This window comes from Parambassis ranga, chromosome 2, assembly GCF_900634625.1.
Source record: "Parambassis ranga chromosome 2, fParRan2.1, whole genome shotgun sequence".
Taxonomy (NCBI): Eukaryota; Metazoa; Chordata; class Actinopteri; family Ambassidae; genus Parambassis; species Parambassis ranga.
Window position 1 is genome coordinate 30,719,354 of NC_041023.1, and position 27,650 is coordinate 30,747,003.

Genomic DNA, 27,650 nt, shown 5'->3' on the forward strand with positions numbered 1-27,650 from the left:
CTCTGACTCCAGGAAGGTATTTCTGACAGAGAGCAGGGCTCTAATGTTACAACACTGTGACAGCCAGGCATATTAGTGGCTTGGGAGATGTGAATGTGTACAAGCCTATCAGGTTCCACCTTTATTATTGTGCGAACTGGGGATAACCATGATATTTAAAGATGAAATATTGATATTAATGTTAAATACATTCCATTCTACAAACCGCGTAGTCCATCAGGGTTGTGGTAGCATTGGACCTGTTTCTAAAAAGTTCCTTCAGATCATCCTGGAAGCTCAGCTGCTCCAGGTCAGTTTGGTAGACCTGGGTCAGTTCTATTGCCTCCACCCAGCTGCCTGTTTCCAGTAGACCTCTAAAGAGGGCAACACAGAGGGCAGCAATTCCCCAGATGGTCCAACAATATTAGACAGAGAAGGAGCAGATCTGCTTTAAATTTTCTAAATTCCCAAACTTTCCCATCTAAGATGTTTGTGTTGTAAAGCTGCAACCAACCCCCTTCTCTTTTTCCTCCACCTAGTCACCATATATTCATATAATATAATCAATTCAGCACTTTAAAGTCAATTGTGTTTCAGTTATCCACCTGGGGTTTATTCTTTTATTTCACTAAAGGGGTCATAACCCAGAGTTTGGTCAGCCTTGAGGGAGAGGAATCTCCAAAGCACAGTCATTTTAAAGGGTTAATGTGTATGTTTTGATGTTAGTATATGCTTTATAATTTGTCATTTTTGCTCTGTCACTGTCATTGTTGCATGTTTTGTTTGTTAGAAAGCATCATAGAAGAACAAACATCTAGTTATTGTTTTTGTAAGTACTTTTGGCCATGATTATCCTGATATCCTGACTGCCCTAGGGCGAGTTTGTAGCTGTCCTTCACTAAAACACTGGAGTTCACATGCTGGGGTGAACCACAGTACAAGACTTCAGTGTGACCTTTCCCTACCTCGTCTAAATCGGACGGCCAAAAATGTAGCCGATGTGAGTGATTCAATAAGGAAGCAGAGTAATTGCATTATAAGCCTGTCCACTGGCCCATTGTCCAGGGTCCATCCAATCTCCTGTTTCTTAAGCCCCTGTAGTAGTGGAGGTGGCCCCCGAGTGCAAAGATCTGGAGCCCTGAGCCTGAGCGAGCAAAGCAGATGTCCAGCCACACAGGCGACTTTAATCCGTGTGCGACCTGGTCAGAACTGAAGCCCTTAAGGTTTGCAGCTGCACATTAATGCATAGTCGTTGCTGCAGCTTGAGGTCAGAAGGGTTAAAAGTGGCACACAGTTCAACTCCCAAATCTAAACTTGCTTCAGCTGTGAATACATCTGTTGTTGTATAGGGAGAGGTGGTGGAAGCACAGGAAGTTTGTCTTTTCTGTAGGAAAAAAACATTAAAAGAAATGCAAGGTAAAATTTGGGACGTTTGTGTGCCCCTCTGACACTCTCGCTCTCTCACACACACACACAGTAAGGGATAGAAGTAACACACTGATTATCTGGAACTCATCCAATCACAGAGCTTTCATCCACACCAGACAAACTCCCTGTGTCTCTGACCTTCAGACATCAGACATGCATTTATGCAGTTTCTTGGCATCAGTCCTGGACCAGGGTCAATCCAAGGCCATCCAAAGGGTTATATTTACCGTAACATTTCAATCTTGATTCATTCTTTCACACTGTGTTATCCTTTAACCACCTGACTACTTGTGCTGGAGGTCAAAACAATATTCATGAATGCCTCAGAAATCCTCCCTGGCTTCTGACCAGGGGAGAAGAGTTTGTTTACTGTAGCGAACACCTTCCGTAACAACAATTATCGCAGCTCTTCAGGCTCTGCAGAGGAATTAATAGAATGGGTTCGTCTTGCTTCACTGTCATTCTGCATGTATTATTCATCACCCCAACGCTGCCACTCCAGGTCCCATTTAATTACACTTCATTACATTCTAAACCACTGCATTCATTAGTAAGACAATGTCTTCTTGGTGTCTTCTCGTGTTCATGTGTGTGTGTATGTGTGTGTGTGTGTGTGTGTGTGGTGGGACGTACAGTGATGGACAGGAGTTTTCCATAAGTGAGATGTGCAGGGATGTGGTCAGGCTTGGACCTGAGTGACTCTCTGTACCAGTGTCCTGCTTCCTCCAATCTGTTCAGCCTCATGTAGGCCTCACCTGAAACACATTACAGGATGGACATCATCATTAGAGAGAAAGACATTAAGACATGTACCGTATTTTCTGGACTATAAGTATAAAAACGTAGTGATTTACGCTGGCCCGCTGGTGTGACTAATAGTCCGGTGTGACTTATATATGTTTCTTCTTCTTTATGCATTTTTTGGCTGGTGCGACTTATACTCTGGTGCAACCTATAGTCCGGAAAATACGGTAGTAACCACTACTTAAAAAGAAACTTAGCTGATTCTACAAACAGATGATTTAATTTCTGAAAATATCTTATTGATCACAGGCAGGTTTAGTTTAGTTTTTAATGTAAAAAACAGGTATTGGATTCTTCATTGCCTTTACAACTGGCAGGGTATTTTGTTTATCTTACACTGTCTGCCATTTTTTTGCAATCTGAAATGATTTACTGTTGAATGTTTTGGGACAAAACAACCTGCTTAAGCCTTTTAATTTATTATTCAAAAGCAGAGTGCAAATATAAAAATGTGACATCGCTTTTTACAACTGCTGTGTGTCTCATGTTGTTGCCCCCCTCTGGGTAAGATGATAGTCTGATGATGACCTCAGTTTTAACAGACTGCCCTTCTTCAGCCTCTCCGTCCACCTGACTAAACATGCAGACATCTCCCAGCAATCTGAACTATGTCATCGGGATGAGCTTCCAATAATGTAATTAGTACTACAATAACAAAGAAGAGGATGTGATTTATTACGCAGATTATGCCTCAATTCTCTTCCAAGAGGACACAAATGTACGATCCAACAGGTGCTTCCAGCCCTTTGAAAGTTTTCTTTGGCAGTGAATTGATGAACTCAATTCAAAGCTCAGATAAAATGGGACAAATGGAAACAAACACTCAGATTGATCAGTCAAGCCCAAACCAGGACTGCACTGTTTTAATTCACTCAGTGAACAGTCATATTCAAAATATTTAAATGACATGACAAACATTTCAGTTGCAGCATTTTAAAGATGGTATATGAACTCACCCATCATGTTAAAAAGGCTGTGAGGTGCAAACTGTCTGGGCATTCTTTGCACTGCTTCCTTATAAAATGAAAGGGCCTCCTGTAAGAGAAGATTAAAAGATTAATTTAGCACATCCAGCTTTTGTTTCGCATAACCAGTTAAATCATATGTGGTAACTACTATTATCTCCTTGAAGCTGTATGCCCTCTGTGATTAGCCAAGTCTACAGTGTCTTTAACCTATGACCACCAAAATCTGATCAAATAGCATTCATTAAATCTGTTAGAACCCTTCTAACAGATTTTTTTGTTGACCATATTTTAGTTTAGTGTCAGTGTGGCCTCATAGAATCTGACACTTCTTGACTACTAATGCTCATTTCAACATAAATAATGAACTTCTAGCATTGCTAACTGTGCTTCATGAAATGTGTGATCATTTCAGTTGTCTACATGTTTTCCCATCTCATCATGAAGGCGATGCACTGACCTCCTGCTGTCCCTGTTCGTGAAGCAGTTTCCCCAGGTTGTACAGGCAACTGGTGACGGAGCTCTGGTGAGCGTGGGGATCCTTTAGGTTCTCATCTGGGATGTCAGCACAAGTAAGGAAAGTGCGTTTGGCCTCTTCCAGGTTGCCCTGGTTCATCAGGATTATTCCTGTGTTCAAGTAGGCTGCTGTGAATAAGATAGAGGGACATGGAGCACCCAAATTAAGACATTATATTCACTGACAGATCTTTTAATACACTGACAAGGACTGGACCACCTAAAACTGAGTGTTCTCAACAAGCACAGGTCAAAGTCAGATAAAATTACCATGAGGAAAAAAAAGAGGCAGATTTAAATGAGTTCAAATGAGATGAAGTTAGAGGAGAGGAAACGTGTCCTGTCTTAAAGAATCGTCCTTGGTACAGTAAAAGAATGGACCCTCATCTAACATGCGAGCACTCAGGTGTGAGATTGAATCCCATCATTTTCTCGTCAAGCTGAATACAGCCCTTCTTATGACCGTGTGGCAAAAAGAACATCAAATTCAGTGTTAAAATAAGAACAGAGAATAAGACCCTCTTTGGTTTACTTACATGCCAGTGTCGGCCGGCTCCCAATGGCCAGTTTGTAATAATTTAGTGCCTCAGAAAAACGTTCGTTCTCCTGCAGCAGCAAACCCCTGAGATGAGATGAAAATGCAAAAATGACATTTTTAAAACACCACAAAAGCATTACTTAAAAAAAACAAATACCACGTTTCATCAAAGTGACGAGTGAAGGCCTAAAGCTAACCTTTTGTATTCCTTACCAAATATATACTAATGCATAAACCCACTATAATCCAGCCATCCATCAGATAACACCTCTTTTTTTTAAGAATGCTCTCCTCTCTCCCTTTGTTGCTCTGCCAGCTTCCTGACACCTGAGAGTCGGGAGAAAACAGTTTCAGCATGAGAGACATGAGTTTGCTATGAGGTTTTGGCAACTTTGACACCTTTGCAGAATTGGCTGTGGTTTTTTGTTCTCCCACCGGCCCTGCAAACCATGACAAATCAACTCAGTAGCCAAAAGAGCCACGAGAGACTCGCAGAGTTATTTCCCTCTTTTGTCACACTCTCTTAGTTCATCCTGTATTAGATCTATTTTTGTTTATCTCCATGTCTATCACTCTTTGTGCTTTATCCCCTCTGCCTTTCTTTGTTCTGCCGCGATCTCGAGTGATGGACGGGAGGCATCGGCACTCACTTGTGTGTGACTGTACAAACAGGAGGCGGTGTGAACGGGCATCTTTAACACTCACAGGTTATACAGCATGTCAGCCATGTTCCCTCGGTAGTGCAGGGCGTTCCTGTATGCCTTCTCCGCCTCTGCCATCTTGCCCTGGTTCTTCAGTACATTCCCCAAGTTTCCCCAGGCTGCAGGAGACACATATCAATCAAAAGTTGCACAACAGGAAAAAAAACTGTTGGCATGTTTTAAAAAAATATTGCCCTGTCAATCATTGACTTTTTAAAGCCTTGCATGAGGGAGAAGAAAGTCATATTGACGCTTTCCCCATGGGTGTGTGTCCAAACAGTCTTCCTACTTTAAATTGTGTACATGCTTGCCTACAAAATACAACCATGTTAAAAAACCATATGTATAATAATACGACTAAATCTGTATATTTGAGTTCAGTTTTACGAACAAAATAAGACAAAAAGTGGCAGAAAACACTAACAAAATGTAGACTTAAGTGCCATCTACAGGTGGGGTTGCAGAGTACAACCAAGTGAATACATCTGCCTTTCCAATTACTTAGGAAAATTTAGGTTTTGGTTCCTGTCAACTCTCTCACCTTTAGCAGGATTCACATTAATCCCCGACTTGTATAGGTTTTCCTCATTGCTCCAGTCTTTGTTTCTTTGAACAGTTCTGAGTCCATTCAGCAACACTAGTCCCACACAGAGACATAGCAGCAAGGCCTTGCAGGTTCTAGTCCTCACTCTGACATACAGGGCTCTGGCACCAACAGTCACAAGTAAACAGAAGCCTATACTGGGGATGTAAAGTACCCTCTCTGCAATAACAAAGCCTACATAGAAGAACAGGTTGGTGGCTGGAATAAAAGGCAATGATAGGATGCCAAGTGAAAATAGCACAAGGCTTTCTGTGGGGGGCAGGGACATCCGAGGAGGACAGTGGTGGTGTCCAGCAGACCCATTCAGGGTAGTCTTTGGCAGCCCCTGGTCTGTGTTATGGTTTGTGTCTGGGGCATGATAACCATTACCATTAGTGATGGACTTCCCATTAGTGACATGAGTTTTTCCATCAGTCTCCTTGGCTTTGGAGATGGGGCCACATAGGCCAAACGCAGTCAGTAGGATGAGTCCACCATAAAAGGCAACAGTGTGAAGGTTCCTCCAGTCGGCCAGTGACCTCACCAAGGGCACGGCATCCATAGACCAGTCAAAACTGAGCTTTTCGGGGCATAGAAGGAGCCAGGCATTGGCTGCTGGCAGGTGGAGGAAGGTCAACATTCGAGTGAGAAAATGTGGCGAGTCAGCCGTTGGGTTGTCAGAGTTGGAGAAATTGGGAGGTTTGTTGCCCATCCAGTAGAGGCGAGCTGACAGCAGAATGACTCCCCAGGAAGCCAGAATGCCAAGACTCAGCAACACACCGACGTTCTTTTTCTGAAAGAGCAGAGAAAAATGTTGAGGGAAAACACCTAAATCAACATTCAGGTCAAAGCTGCGGCATTTCCAGTGCACCTCGAGTATTTTTCATTGGAATAGTTATTTTTAATTTATGTCAAATCTTTCAAGATCAGGCTTGAATTATAAAGGTTTATACATGTATTTAATCCTCTGCGGGCAGCAGAGTGTGAGCATTTAGGGTCTAATTCATAAAAACTTCTTAATTTATCAAGTATACAGAAAAAAAAGTATGTAAAGTGATCTCTGGAATGTTTTTAGTAGCTGCCTGGGGCTTAAACCACACTCATGTACAATTATGCAGTTCACTGTCACACTGGCATACTTCTCAAAATTAAAATGCACCCAAGCCAGAAACAACACCACCATGTTTACACGAAAACAGCCCTCTATAACACACTGGGATTTGTACAGCTGTACGCTGCAATGAATGTCACTGTCAAGCGAGTGTTTATTTGATGGAACAGTCACTTCAAATTGAGTATGTCACATGAAAAGTGGTGAAAGATTATTATTTTTAAATAACACATTTGATTTGCCAGTACATTCTTAAATGTCAAAAAAGTTCTATCAAGCATACAAGTCCAAAATCAAAAAAAGGGAAAAATTGAAATAATTTTCCATAGATCAGTGCACTGCACTCGCCTCAGTTCTGACCTAGCTGAGGTCAGCTTTGAAGTAAATTTGAAGCATGAGAGGCTTTTCCCCCCTAAGTCTTTCCTTGTTGCCTGTCAGAGTGTGACTGGTAATGAGCTTAGGGTTCATTGTGTTAGTATGTAGATGCTGTTTACATCTCATAAGAGCATTAATTTTGTAGCATTATCACCATTAGGGCACTCTGTCACGCAACACCTTTCGGCACACTGTCACACGACTGGAAATTAAACTGTGCCCCCCCCCCTTTATAATAAAAATAGCACAGGCTCTAACAGTGACGACTAATACAACATGCACTTTAAAGGAAACAAAATATTTGGTGGGTGATAAATACATTAGATTTAAATATTTGACACTAGGTTTATTTAATTTATTAAAAAAATACATAGCTGACAAGGTTGATGAATGCACTCTTGACTATATGATCACTGATTGGTCAAACTATACTTATAAGAGCTGTAAGACTGCTGAAACTGTGCCAGAAACTGCAGTTCCTCAAATGGCCACTTGAGGGTGTTAAAATGTGCAACTTAGCAAAAAAAAGGGGGGGGGTAAACCCTCTGTGACATGGTGTAGCACTTCCACATTGGTTGCCACTTATTTTGAGGCTGTAGCCACCTTTGGGGACAGGTGAGTGCCACTATAAATCTCCACCCTCCACCTCACTATTGATTTTCAAATTAACTAGGTCTTTAGGCGGAGTCATACAGTGCAATGCTGCAGACAGCCACAGCCACCATCCTGAGCTTCAAACTTGCTCCTCAGGAAACCTATGCTGTGATGATTTCTGAAATGAGTTAGTGCTTAAATCTGATTTAGGACTGTGTTTTTTCCAACGGCCTGAGGCAGCCCTGACCAAAAAGTGCCTGCTCTTCTCCTCTTAGTGCAATAAACACAACATAACATAATGAATAATGATCACTTCCTATTTTCTGAGCCCATTTATTTTCCTCTAGTACTATGAACTTTATCTGAACCTGTGTATTCAGATCACAGTGATCACAGCTCAGGACAGAGAAGTTTACATAATGTTGGTTTAGTAGCTGCTATCAGTGTTGGAGCCACTATAATTCAAAGTGTTGATCCAGTGTGGCACTTTTTGCTTTTATGTCTTTATTGTAATAATTTAGGTGTAATCCACTCTACACAATGCACAAAGAGTCAGATCACTCACCCCTCTTACAATGAGTGTGCTTGAGCAGGCTTGTGTGCAGGGTGATGGAAAGTTATCCATAACAAACCCATGCTGGGATTAGAATAAGAGGTTTAACACTGACTCACCTGATCTACTGGCTCCAGTTCTATTGTTGATTTCTCTTGAAATGGAAAAACATGTTCTGTGTGGAGAAGTTGGCTTGGGTAAGAACACAGAAAGTCACTTCTAAAGGGCCAGTTCAAAGAGTTCGGAGCACTCTGAGAGGCGGTGGAAAAACAAGAATTGGATATTGATTTGGAAGCTGAAAGGCTGTACGTATACGATAACAGACGATAACATTTTACACCAAAAAACACAGGGATGTGCTTATTGATGGATGAGCTCATACTGCCTGTCAAGAGAGGAGACCGTCTGAGGAATCCAATTCTACTTGGTATTAGCAAATGAGCCAATTCTAGTGAGGGAATCGTCTGTGGTATTTAGGTGAAAGAGCTCCTCGCCTTGTCTATTTGTGAAACATTCCTTAACTGACTTTGCGATCAATCACGCAAACAGCTCCAACTGCAGTGTGGAGGCTGGTTCAGCACTTCAACTATGATTTCCCCTTCTCATCCACCATAAACTATACATTCAAACACAACTATGACTTCTGGTTAATCTGTTGTATAGCACAAAGATTCATAACCAATACTGCCAAAGTCCTCTGTGACCTCAGAAGAGTTTATGTGATCAGTTAGACAGATGTTCAGCTGTTTATTGTCTTTAAAAACACCCAATGGCTAGTCAGTCTCTTAAGTCTGCTGTGTTTATTAGACAAAAGTCACATTCTGACTCCTGGCAGGTGGGACAAATAAATAACTGGCAATTTTGTAGCTGTATTTGTTTATTTATGTATTTATTTACTTTATAGTGATTGGAATTGGCTTCCATATCTGTGACACTATCAAAAACAAGAAAGACCTGGAAAGTTCTTTAATTCTAAAATAAAATGATCTCTGAGCTAATTAGTTTAACTGGTGACAGGTCAGGCAACATAATTATGAATCAAAAAGAAGTAAAGAGAGCAAGGGGTTTCAAATTTCATCATAATATCATAATATCGTTTAATGATTCTAAAACAGAGGAAAAGGCTGACAACCAGTATTAAATGATCTGCAGGCCTTCAGGCATCAATGCATTAAAAACCCTGTGGTGGAAATCACTGCATGGGATCACAAAACTATCCTGTGGTCTAATGAAGCAAAATCTCAGAGATCAATGAGGCTGAGGAGCGGGTTAATCAGGTTTGATATCAGCACAGTGTGATGGTATTAGTGCATTAAGGCCACATTCACATTATAACACATATCAGATTTGCTCGTCTTGGTGGTTCACACTGTTTTGAGTCAAATATAGTATGGCCAATCTAGGACCACATCCTGAATCCATTTGTCAGGGCTGACAAAGCTTGAGCATGGTTGTCTGAAAATTAATACAGATGAGATGGATAAAGTGCATGGATAACTTTTGCCATTTTAGCCATTTTAAGAGTTCTTGCTATCAATGCAATGAAGAACACATCAGAGGACAAATCTAAAATCAGTGGTGTGTATCAGTGGTTTTTAAAGTTTTAAAGTTTTTCAGTCTTTCTTCTGTCTGGCTGAAATTCCTGGGAACTGCTTTTGACTGATTGGCCTTCATGAGATCTGCTTGTGTATCCATGGAAAAGACGCCTGGCATAATCCACAGCCAACTGTCAAATGCACCATCCTGCTCGCTCCAAGCCTTTGAACCACACACCCCCCTTCACTTTGGATCCCCATTTGGAAATTCAGCATAAATTTCTGTGGCTTCTAATACATTTTATTTCCTTTCTATCCACTTCTTTTTCTCTTCCTCTCTTAAATTAAACCTTCTTTTAGTCCCTCCACCTCTTTCTTCCCATAAACATACAGTTAGCTCCCAAGCTGTAATCTTTAAACCTGCGCTTTTCATTATTAGTTCTCATTTTATTAATCCCAGAAGTGTGTGGTCTGAATGTTGACACTGTAGCATGCAGTGTTTAAAGCATGTGTGAAGAAACAGCTGACTTGTACATGCACTGTTTAAAGCCGCTATGGACTGGAGCAAGACAGCGGGGGGGAGTGATCTTCCGGACTTTTCTTGTTAAAGTCGTGTTCTATTTAAGCTGCTCATAACTCTTTTCCAATCGGGATTTTCTGGACTCCTTGTTTGAGAAGCTTAAAACCTTATTGTATGTTGATTTGAATGGCAATGGATGCATGGAAAGATCTCCACAGTTTCTGCACCCAGCGGTGATCACAGCAGGAACGAGGCAGGCGTTAATGTGTTCTGATTGTGTGCTGACTTGGCACAAATCATCCAAGTCATCAGACAGCCTGGCTGCCGGGCACTGAACGGGATGACTTTGATAAAGTGACCGAATTACCCTGCCGGTTCCCTCCATTAAAGACATGCTGCTGCTGACACAGAGAGACCTGTAATGAGACGGGTCACAGGTTGCAGAGCGGGCGCCCTCCGTGTTACCTTGCTGCTTAAAGAGTTGCCTGTTTGACTAATGTGGGGATTATACAGAAGAGATGTCACGCGTCTGATTTAGATTAGTCTGATTTTAGAGCTATTGAAGCTGATTGTGAACAGTTTAAGAGCACGTTCCAAGTACACATTACAATGGGGCTCTTTCAGTGACACAAACAGATTCATTGAATTAGGCCCTGCAAGTGCTTTAAGCCTCAATTTACATGTCATCTTGCATCCACAGCTTGAAGTGGAAAGAATAAGTACCAGTACTCTAACCGTCATTCACATGATGGGGTACGTGTGTTGGGTAATCTGAATGGCTCCACTGAAGAGACATTGCAGATGTTCATAAAATCTCAAGTATCAGCATGTTTGACCAACAATCCAACATCATAGCTAACAGTATTTATCTGTTTGTGAGCTAATGTAACATTAAAAGTGCTCCTGTGTGTACTGCTAAGATTAGCTTGTTGCTACAAGAATGGAGAAAATGCAACACTAGGCTTTATAGCTTAGTATGAAAGCAGCACACAGTGGCTAATATGAAATCTGATTGCTGGATATGCAACATGACACGTCTCCTACCCAGACAGTGGCACCTGAAGCCTTAAGGTTTGGTCAAAAATCCATTTACGGGAGGAAGACTTTCCACAGCTGTGTCCACTTTCTGTATGATTGTGTGTTTTGAAATGACTGGAAGGTTCTTCGTGACAGGTAATATCAGTGTAATTTTAGCTGCCATGTTTTTTAGCTGACACACTGCGAGTGCTATTTTCACAAAGCACTTAGAGATGCAATTACTTTGGAGGATGAAAATTATTCATGTATCTAAGAGACGACTGCTTTAAGCACCTCTGGTGGCTGGATTTCTACCTATCTCGGAGGCATCTTGGAGCAATTTACAGTTTTGTCACTAAGATATAGAGCATTCAAGTTGAGACTGTTTGAAAGAGTTTTGACTCTTCACACTACTTTTCTTTCACAGGAATGCAGGCTAAATAAAGAACATGCAGCAAACCTGCAACAGAGGACATCATTTCACAGCCCAGTGCCTCTGCTACAGGATAATTGGCACGGCATTCATCAAGCCGTCAGCCGCTTACACCAGACTTAATCTGTGTGTCTGCAGCGCTCATTGAGATAAATGAGTAGGAGGAGTCCGTAACACTTTAGCCGCAAACTGGTGAGGACACCATCAAATCCCCTCCATTGTATGCGCACCTCTGCTAAAATGCTAACTGTCATCTTTCATTTGGCTCAAGGTGCACATATTGAAGATGTAGTCAAGGTGGAGACTAAAAGGAAGGAAAGCCGTTTCTCAATGGATTTGGAGCTTTCTGTGCTCATCTGAAAGGTATAATCGCTGGCATCTGTGCTTTTCAATCAGCTTTAAACAAACACATTTTAATGAATTCTGCATCGCATGCCAAAGTTTTCAGAGTTAAGGCTTAGCAGAGAGAGAGCTGCAAACTGTTTTCCTGGGCTCTGTCTAATGCTTGGAGCCTCATTCATCAGCATGTTTGTTAGAGAACAAAGACGTTATGTTTCTATAATCTAGGGATCTAACACCAAACCTTCCATGGTCTCCATCCATCATTTCCTAACTCTCCTACCTTGTCTCATTTGAAATCTCATCTTGGTCTGATTAGGGAGGTAATAGGACGAGAAATGAAGTGCTGCTCCAAGCACATCTGTCCCCTCTGCTGCACTGCTGGAATAGTTTTTCATTTCCATATTGTTTGCTTTCAGGTGAGGTCAGTCTTCTGCTTCATTTGGGAAGAAATAGTCCTCCGTTTTCAAAGTGTTTTTAGGGCACCGTTGGTGAGAAAGACCAATAACAGATAAAGGAAAGGAAGTGAGAGCATACTTTCCCGCTCACAGTCTCTCTCTCTCTCTCTGTATCCCTCTCCCTTTTGTTTTCCCATGCGTCCTGAGACGTCTGGCTCGTAATCGAGGAAATGATTGCCCTCGTGGCTGGCCCCAGCAAGTAACGAGCTCCCTGCCAAGATAACCGTGACTAGGGCAATAGGGGGAGGGCATTGCCAGAGTGATAAACGAGCCAGATGTGCCGACAGTGGCGGGAGGCGCTAATGTTGGGAGGGGGCTGGCACCAGGAGCTGGCTGGCAGACTGGGTGGCTGGCACACAGGGATTCTGGCCAGGCTGGCTATTGTGTCTGGATAAAGAGGTGGAGGCTGCTAATGGTATCCTCCGCTCCACTGTGTGATAACTATACAAGAAAAGTGACTTCTCATAATGGATTCTGAGGGTGATGAAATCTGTCACACTGTAATGCAACAGACTGGAACAAGCAGAGACGACGCCTCTCAACTCTGTCTCGACTTTCTTTGTTTATACAGCAGCAGAAAAAAAACGGATAACCTGATGATTCAACAATAAATATGGTTAGAGAAGTATAGGAGATATGGTTAAGATGGGATTTATTAAAATAAATGTCCTCATCTTTTTTTTGTGTGTGTGGACACGTCACAAACTTAGCTAGCTGTGCCCGTTTTACATCGCTCATGCAGACCTGGCCCAAGCTCAGGTCTCAGTGAGCAAGAACAAAACTGAAAGGAGACACAAGGCAGATCAGATTTTATAAACTTTTATAACTTCTTTTCGCTTTTAAATGTCTTTTTTTAATGTCTTTTAGGCATATAAAGTCTTAACAATGTATTTTCTGGAAAGGATGTCCAGAAAAAAACATCCATAAAAAGTCCAAAAAAGTCACATATTACTAATTAATTAATTTTGAAAAAATTAATCTCGGCCATTCTTCAGTCTGTCCTGATTGGTCAGTGACCTGGCAGGCTCCGCCCCCAAGTCTAAACTATCACATTTTTAATTGTCATGTCAGGCATAGGGGGCATATAATGCAAGACGAATCATATAAAATGCTTTATTTTATTATAGGAAAACATTGAGTCATCTTTCTCACTTTCTTGTCTCTGGTTTGGATTCATGGTTGTATTTATTTGCCTCCTCTGTGGCTTATGTTTCTCCTCTGCATAGCTACACTAACATACTTTCTAAGTACAATTTGAAAGACAGGTGTTATTTTGTGTCTGCTGAGGTCTAGTGGTCGGGTCACCCCTGCCAAGCAGAATCCCCCTTCCTCCCATCTCCCCTCTCTGATCTCTCTGGGCTATTCACTGCAATCACTTTAATAACATTTGCGGGTTATCAACTCCTGAAGAAGTTGCCCCACAGGTACACTAAAGCCTCACACAACACTTTCTAGGTAGAATTTTCATTCAGTCAGCATTAATAAGGCGGTCATGCACATGTTTGTCATGTCTTTGCACTTTGTACAGCTCCACAAACATTTGTGGTACAAACCTTGCAACAAACAAAGTATTTATAGAGGTTTTCACAAGAAGGAACCACTATAAAAAGATCCTTGTGCACATCTAGACCCAGACTGTCCTTGCTCAGCAAATCCAAGGGGACTTTTTATTATGCTAGTTATGCATTTTACGAGGGCCATCATGTTGGCTGAGGAGCCGTCTCTCTAATCAAATATGGAGTGCCTGATTCCCATAATCAGATGAGTCACTGCGTCAAGGTTGTCTTCCTCAAATAACTTGAATTTGGAGGGGAAAATGGAGCCCTGCAGAGCTTCCCTGCAGAGGAAGCACATGTTATGTTTGTGTATGTTTGGACAGCTTACTCCACAACTGAACCGAATAATATACCTGAGTGTGAGTGTTTTCCTGCACATACCTTTGTCACCTTTTCAAATGGGAAAACAACTCACCCTAGAAATAGCTTTTCCTGTTTCTGCTCCAGCTCCAGCTCCACACACACACACACACACACACACACACAGACACACATAATGAGACTGAGATCCTAATTTAGATCTCCTTGCATGAATGTGTATCTATTTACTGCAGCAAATTGAAGTTGGTGGCAGCTTTGCAAGGAAGTGGAAAACTTCCCTTTCTGCATACATTTTCTTCCTGTTTTAGCAAAATCAATTTTTCATGCACCAATTGTGGGGCCTGCACAAGCAAACAGATTTCCTAATTACACTCCTAATGAAAAGCAAACACACAATTGTTAAAGTACACACACACACAAAACCTAATCCACCATACAGGAACCATTAACAGCTGGCTGACTGAGGTTTGCCTCAGAGGGAAGGAAGAGGAAACTGGATATGTTGAGATGCCAAGACAAGAGCCACAAACACTTAGAGGCCCCAGAGGCATGCATTTATTTACCTTTCCCACCAGGAGGAGAAGTGCCTGGCGAAACCGTAGTCTCTGGAACATGAAGAGGTCATACACAGCCGACACAGCCAGCACAGTCACCCCCTGCTCCTTCCACAGCATACTGGCTGCCGCACACCACAAGCTGCCCACCATCCAGGCCCAACATCTGGTGACTGAGCCTCCCTCACACCGCCTGCTCTGGAAGCTCCTGTGCGGGTCTTCGCGGAGCCTGCAGTGCCTCGCATAGCAGAGAAGAGACAGCAAGAAAAACAAGGCAGCGCCAACATCCGCTCTCCCCACCACGCCGGCAACTGCTTCGGTGTGCACCGGATGAGATGCAAAGAGAAGGCCGGCCAGCAGGCTCCAAGGCCCGCCGCCAAGCAGGGGGCGACTGAAGGCCGTGACGAGGCCGGTGACCAAGCCGTGCAGCACCACGTTAAGCAGGTGGTAGCCCCAGGGCCGCAGGCCGTGCAGGGTGTAGTTGAGGCGGAAGGAGAGGGTGCAGAGTGGGCGGAAGGACTTGTGGCTGCCGCTGTGAGTGAGCAGAGTTCCCCAGAAGTCGTCATACAGGATGTTGGTCCACGGAGTTCCAGGGAGAAGGTCCTGGTTGGTCTTGATGGCTCGGCTGAAAGAGCAAAAGAAATTTACAAGTTGAATTGCCATTGTTTTGTGTCATATCTCACTTCCTGTTTTTGTCTGCTCTGATTGATCAGCTTTAAAAAAGCATTTCATTGGACAAAAATCTGTATACACCCCCTAGTGCAGGATGAGTCATCCACAATTTTTAGTATTTTCAAAAAAGCTCACCCTACAAACAGAAGTTTTAAACAAGTATTGACAAACAATTCATAAGTCCGTATAACATTATCCACTTGCATCATGTGCATATGCAGCACGGCCTTATTTGGAACAAGACGTTCACCATCTTGCTGATGATCTGCTCATAAGTGAAATTTAATGGACAAATGTGATTAGGAGCCCAAATGTAATAAACAGACCACAGAGTATTTGATTAACAGGCATGTGTGTGCGCTGTCACAGCGTGTGCATATGTCACATGTACCTGCACAGACAGGTGGTTTCACACCCCCAAGGCTGCTGCGGATTCTCATAATTAGTGGATCATTACGAGGGGGTGGGTGGGGGTTGGGGGGACATGAGCTGCATTCGTGTACACTGCAACAAATGAGGCTCGCCGCAGGGATTACATGTGATGAATGAGATGGCTGCTGAAACAAGTTGGTGCCGTGAGTGAGAATCCTGCCACGAAAAAAAACATGTTTTTTTTTAATTTTTTTTTCCCCTATTGGAAAGTAAAATTAGATCAACTACACAACTGGCATTGATAGTTATACAATGACTTCCTGGTCAAGTGGGAGCCTGTAAGAAATGTTAAAACACAAAGGGAAAAAAAGGCTCCACCTCTTTGCCTGTATTTGAAGTTTAGGAAGATGATGCTGCCAAAATGGCAACGATCGCATTAAAGAGTAACACAAAAGACAGCCACACAACAAGAAGACTACAACACACTGGAGGAAATCATCAAATCAAAAGAAAGCCAAATCTTCTGATCTGTGCGCTGACGTGCCAATTAAAAGCAGCTGGAGGAAAGACAATGAACAGAGTGGTAGCAGCTTGTCTTCTCCTCTGAGGGCGACGCAGCGCGCTCATGCTGAGGCCACAGATTTTATTTGCATATACTGCTACATGAAACCTGGTTTATTATGTGAGCGTGAAAGGCATCGCCATTTGTGTTCAGCAGTGTCTCTTGTGTTTGTGCAGAGAGGGAGAAAGGGGGCCAGTCGGGGACTTCCTTTGTGCTGAGACTGTAACTAAGAGAGCTGCATAAAGAGCTGTGAAAAGTCCGAGTCCACTCAAAGCCATCACTGCGAAATGAATTAATTTAAATGTTTTTTCCTGCAGCCCTGTCATCGTGTGAGCTGTAGTCAATTCCTCCATTTCCCAGGATTGTTTGTGTTGAGGAACAGCTAGAGTGTGCTTCTCAGGCGACGGCGAGCCACAGCATGACGTCACTCGTTTTTTTTTAAACTATAAATCTTCAGTGATATGTGGTTAATAAAATGTTTTACAGTGAAGAGTTTTGATATCATCCTTCCTCTTGGGCCTCAGTACTCTGTGGTAATAAATAATTTAAATATTCAAATCAGCACTAACTTCTCATGTCCCTGCCCTAGTCCTGTCTCTAGGATTAAAAAAAAACCACGAGGGATTGGGAATACATGGTTACATGTCCGTTTTTCTGTGTGACAGCAGAGGCCGCGCTGACGGCTTCATTGCGGTGGTGCAGATAGAGCGGCCTCCCCCCGCAGTGATTGCTTTTACAGAAGGGGGCTCTTTTGTATTCAACCTCCGTATGTGGGGCAGGCAGGCTGCAGGGCACTCTATTCACAATCTGCAAAGTACAGGACGGGTTTTGGGGTGGGGGTCTGCAGGGGGAAGTAAAATCTGAGGGATTTCCATCATGTATGAAAAGAGACATTAGTGGGAATGGGTTTTTTTTACCCCCTTTTTTTCTGAGGTGCATTTGAGGTCTTCTTTCACCTGTCCATTGCTTTAAGTGCAAAGAAAATTCGTCTTTCAGTGTTTGGGTATGTTTCTTTTCAATATGCAAATGAAGCACTCCACCACCTCCCAAGCAGTGATGATCTCACCAGCAGTGATTTGCTTTTTCATGTGCTGCCACTGCCTTCACATACACATCAAGCCCCCCCACCCCCCTTTTTTAAAGCACAGCAGGCATTTTATTCAAACGCAGACTGAGAGACTGACAGATTAATTATTTAGTCAGAAAAAAAATAAAATTAGTGTCTAGCGTTATTTCCTAGCTGTATTTAAATTGCTCACAATTAAATACAACAAAGTGTGTGTTTGATACGGAAAGCAGAATTTTAAATCCAAATATGAGTACAGCATGGAGGCCAATAATAAAAACAGATAAGTGCAATTCGATTTAGTCCAGCATAAAATGCACAGTTTTAGAATGATGTCTTTTAACCTGTCACTTACAATTAATCAGCTTATTACCAGCAGGTAGTTATATAGCAGATCCTTTGTCTGCCTTTCTTTCATTTACAAGATATTTATAGGAGTTTCTGTGCGGTGAAGCTAATCATTTCTCTGCGTGAGAACTTGTTAAATTGCGTGTGTCTCACTCTAAGAGAACTCCTAACTCTAACTCCTGCAGCAGTACCATTTAAGTTAAGAGGAATTCAAGAGGCAACGTTACGCTAAAACTCTTTCTCTAGTCCTGACGCCATGAGCGCATTTACTCGTGCAAGGGTACTGTCACGTTTTTGCAGTAGGCCTAACGTGGTTATGTTCTGTGAATGTAGCAGTATCAGTAACCTACATAAGGCCTTCTCCTGGTTTTGACATATGTGGATAACCACAAAACAACTGATCAGGTTTCTGAACGTTTACATAACCTGGATAATAATGTGCATGTAACACTTTTGTACCTTTTTAGGCAGCAGCAGGGCTTCCTACCCCAACCAAAACCCAAACTTTCACCTTCTTTCTAAAACCTCACCAAGTAGTTTTGTTGCTTACACAGAATCTGTGAGTGCCTGAAAGTGATACAAAACAGGAGACATTAGCTGTTAACCTCACAGGGCAGAAAGTTGAAAGTTACTTGTCAACACCAACGGCTTCTCAATATCATCCTCTACTTGATGAGTCTCCAAGCAGTTAAGAGCATTAAAACCAGATCTCAAAACCCCTCACGTTAGCAGGTACTTCCAGTTGAACGTCAGATCAAAGCAGTCAAAACAGGACATCTCCTGATTGTCAGGAGGGGTGAAAAACTATCCCGAAACTGTTCCTCTTTCCCTGCTTTTACTATTGAAATATTATCTGTAACTCATTTAGACATGAATATTTGTTCTACATAAGCAGCCTACTTTTCAGCTGAGAGTACATCTATTATACAAAAGCACACACATTCCCAAAACACTGATACACACATTATGTAACCATGTATTGTATATCCCAGCACAGTTCCGTTCCACACAAAAGAGGACCCATTTCCCATTTTAACACATACAGTATTTCCTGCACAGGCTGTGTGTGTTCTAAAATAACTTCCTGATCTAAACATGTGACACAGAAATCACATGTTCCTGCAGCCCTTCTTACAAAATCTCACTTTAAGTAGTTAACTTAATCTAGATGTTACCGTGTGACTGTGTGAAATAAAAACAATATTCACTGCACAGCAAAGCACTGTACTGAGTGTCAAATATATGAACCCTCCACTTTAACAGACCCGAATAAGTAGCTATCACTTAACATAATCAGGACCGGCTGATTCACAGGCTTTTGTTAAATCCTCCTGCAGCAACAAGATGGATTAACCAATCATCATGAAACACTTCTGTTAATGGATACTGGCCTAGAGTTTGTATCACGGAAGTCATCGCCTCCTGTGCCTCCATTCACTCTTTTATCTTCATTTTATTAGGTTAACTTCTCCTCCATCCGTCTCATTCTTCCCCTATCTGATCCTCGTCAAGACTTTTACAATACGCCTTGTCTGGCCAAGATCTATTAAACTTCCATCGCCTCACTGAGCAGTCTGAGTCCTAATTAAAGTCACAGACAGACAGGCCTATTCACACAGTGCTAATCTCAGCCTGGCACATGGCTGAAGTAAACACGCCACTGATGCTGCTGCTGCTGGCTTTGTGAATGCAGATGATGCTTATGAAAAGAAAAACTCTGAGGAACCAAAAAAAAATCCATATCACAGCAGCACAGCGGAGAATGTGGCCGGGCTAAGGTTACAGACGAGGAAGGTGAGTAACAGGGGGATGATCAGACAGAGTTAAAAGGCATCCCACAGGACCTCCTGACCTTTGGACCCTGTTTGCACATGGTTTTAAAATGCGTGAAACAACAAATACATAGTGCCTTTCACACCTGTCTTAGCTACAAAGCAGCAACCTCCATGGCTAAAACATGAAGCCCATGTACAAGCGCACAAAACTGTAGTTTCGCCTGCAGCATCTGGAGGCTGGGTCTGAAAGATAGTCAATCTCTATGGACACCCGTGTTAGCACAAAAAAACACATTTGCAGCCTTTAAGTTTGACAGTTTACACTCACAGGCAACCACAGCAAAACTCAACTCTTAATTTGTTTTAGACATGAAGGCTAACAATACTGTAGATGTATGGGCTAGTCCAGGGGTCGGCAACCTGCGGCTTCGGAGCCACAAGAGGCTCTTTCATCCCTCTGTTGTGGCTCCCAGGCAGCAAGCTCTTTTTTGGAAAAAAATAATAATTTAAATAAATAATGGCTGTTTAATTTAAATGTATTTTATTTTATTCATTTAGTTTTTTCATAGTAATAGTTATTTCTTTGGAGATTGAGATGCTCTTGTGATATTAAAATAAAACTTTTCATATTTTGTCAAAATATGCGTCATGTTCGCATCCTGTACGCAGCACCTGTGACACCGGACAAACTCGTGTTCAATAGCCTACATGGAATGACATTCCTGACACTTATATGAACATGGAAAAGTTTGCATTTGGAGTCCTGTCGATCTTTGGATCCTCATACTTGTGCAAGCTGGTGTTTTCCATCATGAACTACATTAAAAGTAAACACTGCTCGAGCCTCACAGATGAGAGCTCGCAATCCGTCTTACAGTGCTGAAATGGATACGATACGCTGTGAAGTTCAAGGGCAGAAATCACATTAACCAGGCGAAAGAAATAATTAAACAAGCTATTAATTTTAAAATACATATTTTTATATCGGACCATGAACTAACGCGTTTCATATTCAGGTTGACTACTGTAGCCTATACGGCATGGAGGAAACTACGGCACACTGAAATCAAAATAACATATAAACTGGAAAAACTATCTATCTATCTATAGATTAATTTTACCTTCAATTTAGTGTCCAAATAGGTGTAGATTAGTAGTTAGGGGTTTGTGGCTACGAGTGTGCTCTATTCAAAGGGAAACCGGCCCAAATGGCTCTTTTAATGCTGACCGACCCCTGGGCTAGTCCAAAGTATATCAGCACTCCATTTCCACACTACATCCATCCTAAGGCTGAATGTCTACTTTCTACAAGTACAACATGTGCACATAATGACAACAGAGCAGGAACACACATGTAAACTCACACTCACTGTGTGACACATTATTTCACACAGTATAAGTTCATCTGTAAGCTTCTATTGACTTATATTACACTTTAACCCCAGTGTGTTTCTAAGTCAGTGATTTTTCAGTTTTATTTATCTCTACTTGTTTCAAGTGTCTTGATTGTCTGCCTGCATGTCCACCTGCTGTTGATTAATTGAGCCACCCTAACGTGTTGCACCTGTATCTTGTTGTCTTCCACCCACCCTGAGACCCTGTTTACACATACAGGGGTATTTTGAAAAACGGAGACTTTTCCCTTTGTTTGTGTCTTTCATTTACACATAAACGGAGTTTTCGCCTCTTTCTAAAAACTCCGGTAAAAGTGGAGATTTTGGAAAATGCCGTGTTCGCGTTTCAATGTGACCTGACAAAAACGGAGAAAAACAGAGTTTGCGGCAGTCTGCACGTAAGTTCGCGCAACCTTTTTTGCTGTAGTACGGCTGCCAGGGCAGGCTGTAGTCTAGTAATGGAAGCATTCCATGTAGTGTTTGCATGTCTGTTGGTGTAAGCACTTTTGCATTTGTAAATACAGCTCTTCTTACTATGTAGAGGAGCAGAGACATGTTAGGTCTCCAGGTTCAGCAACTTGGGAACAACTTCTGACACAAAGAGCCAGACTGAGGCTTCTGATTGGCTTGCACGGCTTTCTCCTTCCTACACTGCCATTCACAGGCTCAGCGTAGTCGTGATTGCTCTTGGGGGTGTATTTATGCGGGTTAATGTAAATGGAAACTTTTTTGAAAACGATGATGTGTGGACGATGTTATTTTAGAAAACCGAGGGAAGGAAATATTTGTTTTTAAAAATACCCGGCTATGTGTAAACAGGGTCTGAGTGTGATCCTTACCCTCACCACAATGCTCTTTTTTAGCTGTTCTTTCTAAGTGTTTTTGTTTGGATTTGTTGAAATTTTGCTTTTTTGTGTTACCTTACCTGTCTTGTCACAGATGCAGTTACTAAAACCATACATTTTTACATGAAAATGTGACATAGTAAATATGTTTTATATGGATTACTGTAGCTGATGAAGCTATTGACTGCTACAACTGCTGGCTGAACTTACCATCTGAAAGCTGCCATGGGAAACCAATATTTATACTTCTGATGACATATTTAACTTGCTGTCAATACACAAGACACATTGATTTCAAACTGTCCTCAAAATAACGTCAAGTATTGATTTCATCTTCATTTAGATTCAGTCGCACAAGCAGTGGGATAAAGGCCAGTGTATTAAAAGAGAGATAGAGAGAGTGTGTGTGTGTGTGTGCGTGTGTGTGTGTGTGTGTCAGGGTCCAAATCACCTCTGTGTTGATCCAAAACTAACAGGCTTACAAAGTGATCATAGAGTACACAGAGTTTCTGAAATGTCAGAGGTCAGCAAGTAATCTGATTAATGTGCATGTGCAGTAATGTGTATGGTGTCCATGTGACAGTGAAAACGTGATAAAATATTTGCATCAGCTTTCTGAAAGTCAGGAAGTGAACATTAAGGGAGCGTTCAAACATCATACGTCATCAGCACCGCTAGCAGAACAATACCCCAGCCAGAAGTGGCACTGCTGCTTTCCCACACTCCGTCACACGCCAAAGTGGCACGCTGATGGGAGAAGGAGGAAAACTGCATAAATGTCCAGATAGCGTTCATAAAAGTCTGTCAAAGTGCCAGCGGCTTGGTTGTTAAACATGCTTTGCTTTGCAGAGGCTCTTCCTATTCCTACCGTCCAAAGAGGATAATTGCTTCAATGTTAATTAAATGTATTTAACTGAACAAGCCTCAGGATGGTTCCACCTCATCACTGGAGCTCTACCCTCATCAGGTCCAATAGGTCAGTTCATAGCTGATTAAGTCTCCACTACATCCACACTCTGTCTAAGCCAGCCCAACAGATTTCTTCCGGGGGCTCTCGGCTTCAAAGAGAGAAACAGCCTGAGCTCAAACATCAGGAAGTTGCCTGTCTCTCTTTTGTCAGGCAGTGCACTTGCTTTCATGTCCCCCATGTGAAGCTGGTTTCCTGATTAGCAAAACAACAAACACTAACAGACTTGGAATCGATTCACTGAAAGCCTGCTGAGAGTTTAATAAACCATAACGCATCAGTTTAATTCTGAAATATTATTAGAAATATTATAGAAATTACATTCATACACTTTATTTTCTGTCTTAACTAATGCTGAGATGCATTAGCTTTGCTTAAGACTGTTAGCAGGTGCAAACAACTCTCCTGGCTCTGTTCAAAGTTTACAAAAAAGCTATGGCTCTAAAGCTAATTAGCACATTAAATCCCATTAGTTTTATCCGTACACAAACAAATAAAAACAAGTGCTTTTGCGAAGAAACAGTCCCCTGCTGCTACCTGTCTTTATGCTAATCTAAGACCCCTTGTACCTTGTAGTAGACCATACATTTTTGGACCGACATTAGAGTATCTTTTAATCTAATTTTCAGGACGATTATGTACTATAGCAGACTAACAGAGAATACATTCAGCTTAAAGGCAGCTATCTTTAGATGGAATATTCCTGACATAGGGGATTTTAGTGGTTAAAAAATGATCAGCCTTGTCTCATCTATTTTTCAGCATATTGATTGCAGAGTCTTAATCTCTAAGTGATTGATGGATCACTTCCCATTAGCTGGTTGCACAAAATAGAGGTGATCTGACAACAATGGCACCGCTGCCACCTCAGCTGAAAAGAAGGCCGAGGTCCTCTGCAGAGCTTCCTGAGTGATGATGTCAATAAAAGACAGTAATGAATCCTCAGCATCACCGGGGGGGTTGGCGTGGGGGCTATTGGAAATCAATTGCTAATAAAAGTAATGCTTTGAGGTCCCCCAGGGAAGAAAAATAAAGCAGATGCAGTGAGTTGAGATTTAAAGTCAAACCTTAAAACAGGGGTGTCCATACTACGGCCCGCGGTCGGATTTTCTATGGCCCGCGGCTTCTATCTTAAAATGTGTTATTTTTGGCCCGCAAGCCAAACAGAGTAAATCATACAAAATCAACAGACAATTCTTGTTTTTGTTTTTAACTCATTGTGTAACGTTTGCATCAGGATTCTCTGAGCAGAACATTATCACTCTCTGTCTGCATCGTGGTGCGTCACGCGGTGCTGCAGGGCTGTTGTTGGTTCCAGCTACGCAGAGGGCTCCGAAGGTGCAAAACACCGGTTCAGCACTTCGACACAATTCACTACGAGACTAAACATGCTTCTGCATACAGCCTGCTATTAGAGAGCGTCTGTACAAGTGAAGTTCTCCAAAACTACGGAGCCCCTCCTTACATGGTAAAAAAAGAAATAAATTGTGGCCACGAATTATGTATAACGTGTGCACGAAATATTGTTATTATTAGTTGTAGTATAGTAGCCCTATTAGAATTCTTGGACGGGGCGCATGGGAGCGGGTTGCCCGGCCAGAGAGCAGCCTCCCCGTGCAGCAATGAGCGTCCCTCTCTGGGGAATGTGCCGGAGTACTGGGGGGCTCCAGCGCAGGGGAGTGGAGCGGAGCGTCCCTCTCCCTGTCCATCGTGTCGCGATGCTGGAGCCATTAGAGAAGTTTAAGAGACATGATGGAGCGGGAGAGGGACGCTCGTTGCTCCCTGCTGCACGGGGAGGCTGCGTCCTGGTCGGCAGCCTGCTCGGGCCTTTTTACCAGCTGCTGGAAAAAAGCAACTCTCCAGAAATGCGAACATTTTTAAACCATGAATTACTTTGTGCCGTGTAAGCAGACTGCCTGTGATAAACTGTGATGTTTTACTGGAGCAGCAGAGCAGTCCGTCTTTGCTTGTTAACATTCTCTGTTATTAGACTGTCAGTTGTACAGAGACGCGGCACTTCTCTCAAACTGACTCCGTCATTCAGTACACATCTGTCGTAAGGCACGTCATTACGTTTTTACGTCTCGTTGGCATGCACTGCAAACCTGTGTAAACATTAAATTACCAGACCCTTTGAGATCAGCACTAAATGACTCCCACCTGGTCTACCTGACATTTTACTGATGTCTGCTGCTCCTAAACCAGACCTGCCACACATGATCAGATCTCACCTTCACAGTAGAGTCAATAACTTGCCTGTTGCTCTGTTATCACAACCACACAGTTTCTGAATGTTTTAAATTTATGCTGTAAATTCAGAACATTTTCTGATCTGTCATCTGAATGCTACGATGTTATTTTGTTTCCTGTTTAAGATGTAATATATTACAAAACAGCATACACATTTTTTTATTGTTTAAAATAATGACATCGGGGACTGTTGGCCCTCGGAGACTTTCACATGATCGAATCTGGCCCTCCCCGAAAAAAGTTTGGCCACCCCTGCCTTAAAAGAAAGAGCTTTTTGCGATAAATATGAAAGTTTGGGGACAGGTTCCATACTTTTGTCCATAGTGAGTCTGGTCGTTTTCACTTTGACATTCGGTCTTCTTTATCATCTAACCATGGCTGCCCCACTGATGCTGTCATTATTTTTTGTCCTTCAAAAACACCAGTTTGTTGGAGTATGTTGCAAGTCTGAGTGACTGAAAAACGCAACAGGCTAAAGTAACGGTTCAGCAGCAAATGACTGTTTCACACCTTCACGAACACCCTTAAGACCACCATGGAAAAACACTGCAACACACAGTCGTGTTTATCCCTCACACATCAAAACTGAGCCCTTAATATGAAATTTTATTGCATTTTTTAGACGTCTCACCCAATAAATATGCCACTACTTCAGTGCCCACGAGTGAAAAACACGTTTGAATGAGCCAACGTCCTGGAGTATTGGCCGCTGAGTGTTTTATAGGGATTCTAAAATCTGTAGCTTTCCCACACAGCCAGCTCTTATCAATGCCAATAGTGTGCCAACTTTAACACCATTCATCCATCCGTCCATCACCACCACCAGCAGCCAGAACAACCTCCAGCAGTTTACAAGAAAACAAACGAGGAGCCAATCAGCTCTCGATTCTCCATCTAGCACAGGCTCGACAGTTTAATTACAGTGTCTGACTGCGGACGGGTAATTACGTTGGCTTCCACCAGTCGCCTGCATCCACAGTGATAAATGTGATGCTTGATTAAAAAAAAGGGGGGGACAGAGCGGTGTTCTCTGGCTTAGCCAAACAAAACATAAATCAGGGCTGTGTACAGGCAGTGGATATGATTTCAAAATGCCAGACAGATGTTGATGCTGATAAAAATGTTGTTTCTACAAGAATTTGAGAATTTTCTGTTTTTCTGCTCATAATATGGAAAATTAGGTAACAGGGCTAACAATTTATATAAATGTAAAAATGCAGAAAAGAATTACAAACATCATCAGCAGCAGCAGCAGCACATTCGGCCATCAATAGTAGCACAAAAAAGGATGGTTATCTTTGAAGAACAGGCCATTGCAATGTCCAATCAAGGTAGAGTCTGATATTATACATACAGCTCACATACAGAATCAGGGCTGCAGTTTGAGTGTGAAGGTTTCTCTTGTCATCATATAAATGTCATATTAACAAAGAAGACAACATACAAGTGTAGCTGTTATAATAACTTCTCTGCCATGCTCCACTGAGGTTACTGTTACAGCACCAGAGGAACAATTATCTCACCGCTGTCCAACACACAGTATCTTTTTTTAGCAGCAGGTACAATCTCTATCCCCTCACCTCTTTAATTTAATTTTACCTTCTGCTACAACAATCAATTCCACTGGCCTAGTTCCAGAGAGCCGCGGGTATTGGCACAGTGACCTATAAAAACCAGCCACCTAAACTCTTCAGTATTTCCATGCTTGAATGAAAATCGGGGGAGTCCAACATCGGCACGGACAAACACGATGTCTGGCATTGGTTCCTTCTCTATGGGGAATAGATGGATGCTGATGGGTCAGGAAGAACTGCAGCTCTGGAAGGCCTGCCAATGTTCTCGGCTCACTTTTCACCTCAATCCAGCTGTTTCATTTGCATGCACATATGTTCAAATTATGCTCACACATGCAGAGCACCAGGTGTGGACGCAAAGCACCAATGAAACAGTGTTGGAATCAGCAGTATGGCAGGCTAAAGCAATGTCCAGCTGTGTCTATTGTCCACTGCCAAGGCTCCAGCCTTTGGTCTGTACCAAAAATCAGCCTGAGAACAAGTGGAACATGAAGAAAAAGTTTGGTTTGAGGACTGTAAATGGAGTGTATGGACAGAACTTCTGTCCAGACTTGGAAGATCACTTTTGATCTGCTGTGGAGATTATCATAAGCACAAGTTTAATTGCTGATGACAAATCATGGAGCCAGCGGAGGATCTGAGCCCTGCAGTTCTGCCAAGGGAGCAGCTGGAGAAACAAAGCAGCATCCTGCTTCTGCTCAAAAGCTTTCTGTCTCTGATCAAGAAAAATTCATTTTAATGCTCCAGTAGAATCGGTATGTAATCCAATCAGAGATTAAAAAATGCAGCTATTTTGAGAATGTAGAAGATTTGTGGCTGTATATTGTATGTAAAGAATGACTGCAAGTTGTGCAGAAAACAGCCCTCGGTGAGGCTTCTTTTTGTGTTGACAGCTTTCAGTGGTCAGATTCACATGCAGCATTTGTAAGCCGCACTAACAGACCG

General features: G+C 42.3%; 1 protein-coding gene across 2 annotated transcripts in view; it reads right to left on the bottom strand.

Annotated features, from left to right (window-relative positions):
* tmtc2a (transmembrane O-mannosyltransferase targeting cadherins 2a) overlaps positions 1-27,650 on the bottom strand; it is a 47,069-nt gene that overhangs the window by 9,854 nt on the left and 9,565 nt on the right. The window contains exons 2-8 of one of the 2 annotated variants that reach the window (XM_028396926.1): positions 14,890-15,505; positions 5,473-6,307; positions 4,936-5,050; positions 4,229-4,314; positions 3,637-3,818; positions 3,168-3,246; positions 2,041-2,162 (exon numbers count right to left, since the gene is read on the bottom strand). In XM_028396926.1, the coding sequence (XP_028252727.1) occupies positions 2,041-2,162; positions 3,168-3,246; positions 3,637-3,818; positions 4,229-4,314; positions 4,936-5,050; positions 5,473-6,307; positions 14,890-15,505 (2,035 nt within the window). Of the gene's footprint in view, positions 1-2,040; positions 2,163-3,167; positions 3,247-3,636; positions 3,822-4,228; positions 4,315-4,935; positions 5,051-5,472; positions 6,308-14,889; positions 15,506-27,650 lie in introns of both variants that reach the window. The other variant, XM_028396918.1, reaches the window with a different exon arrangement.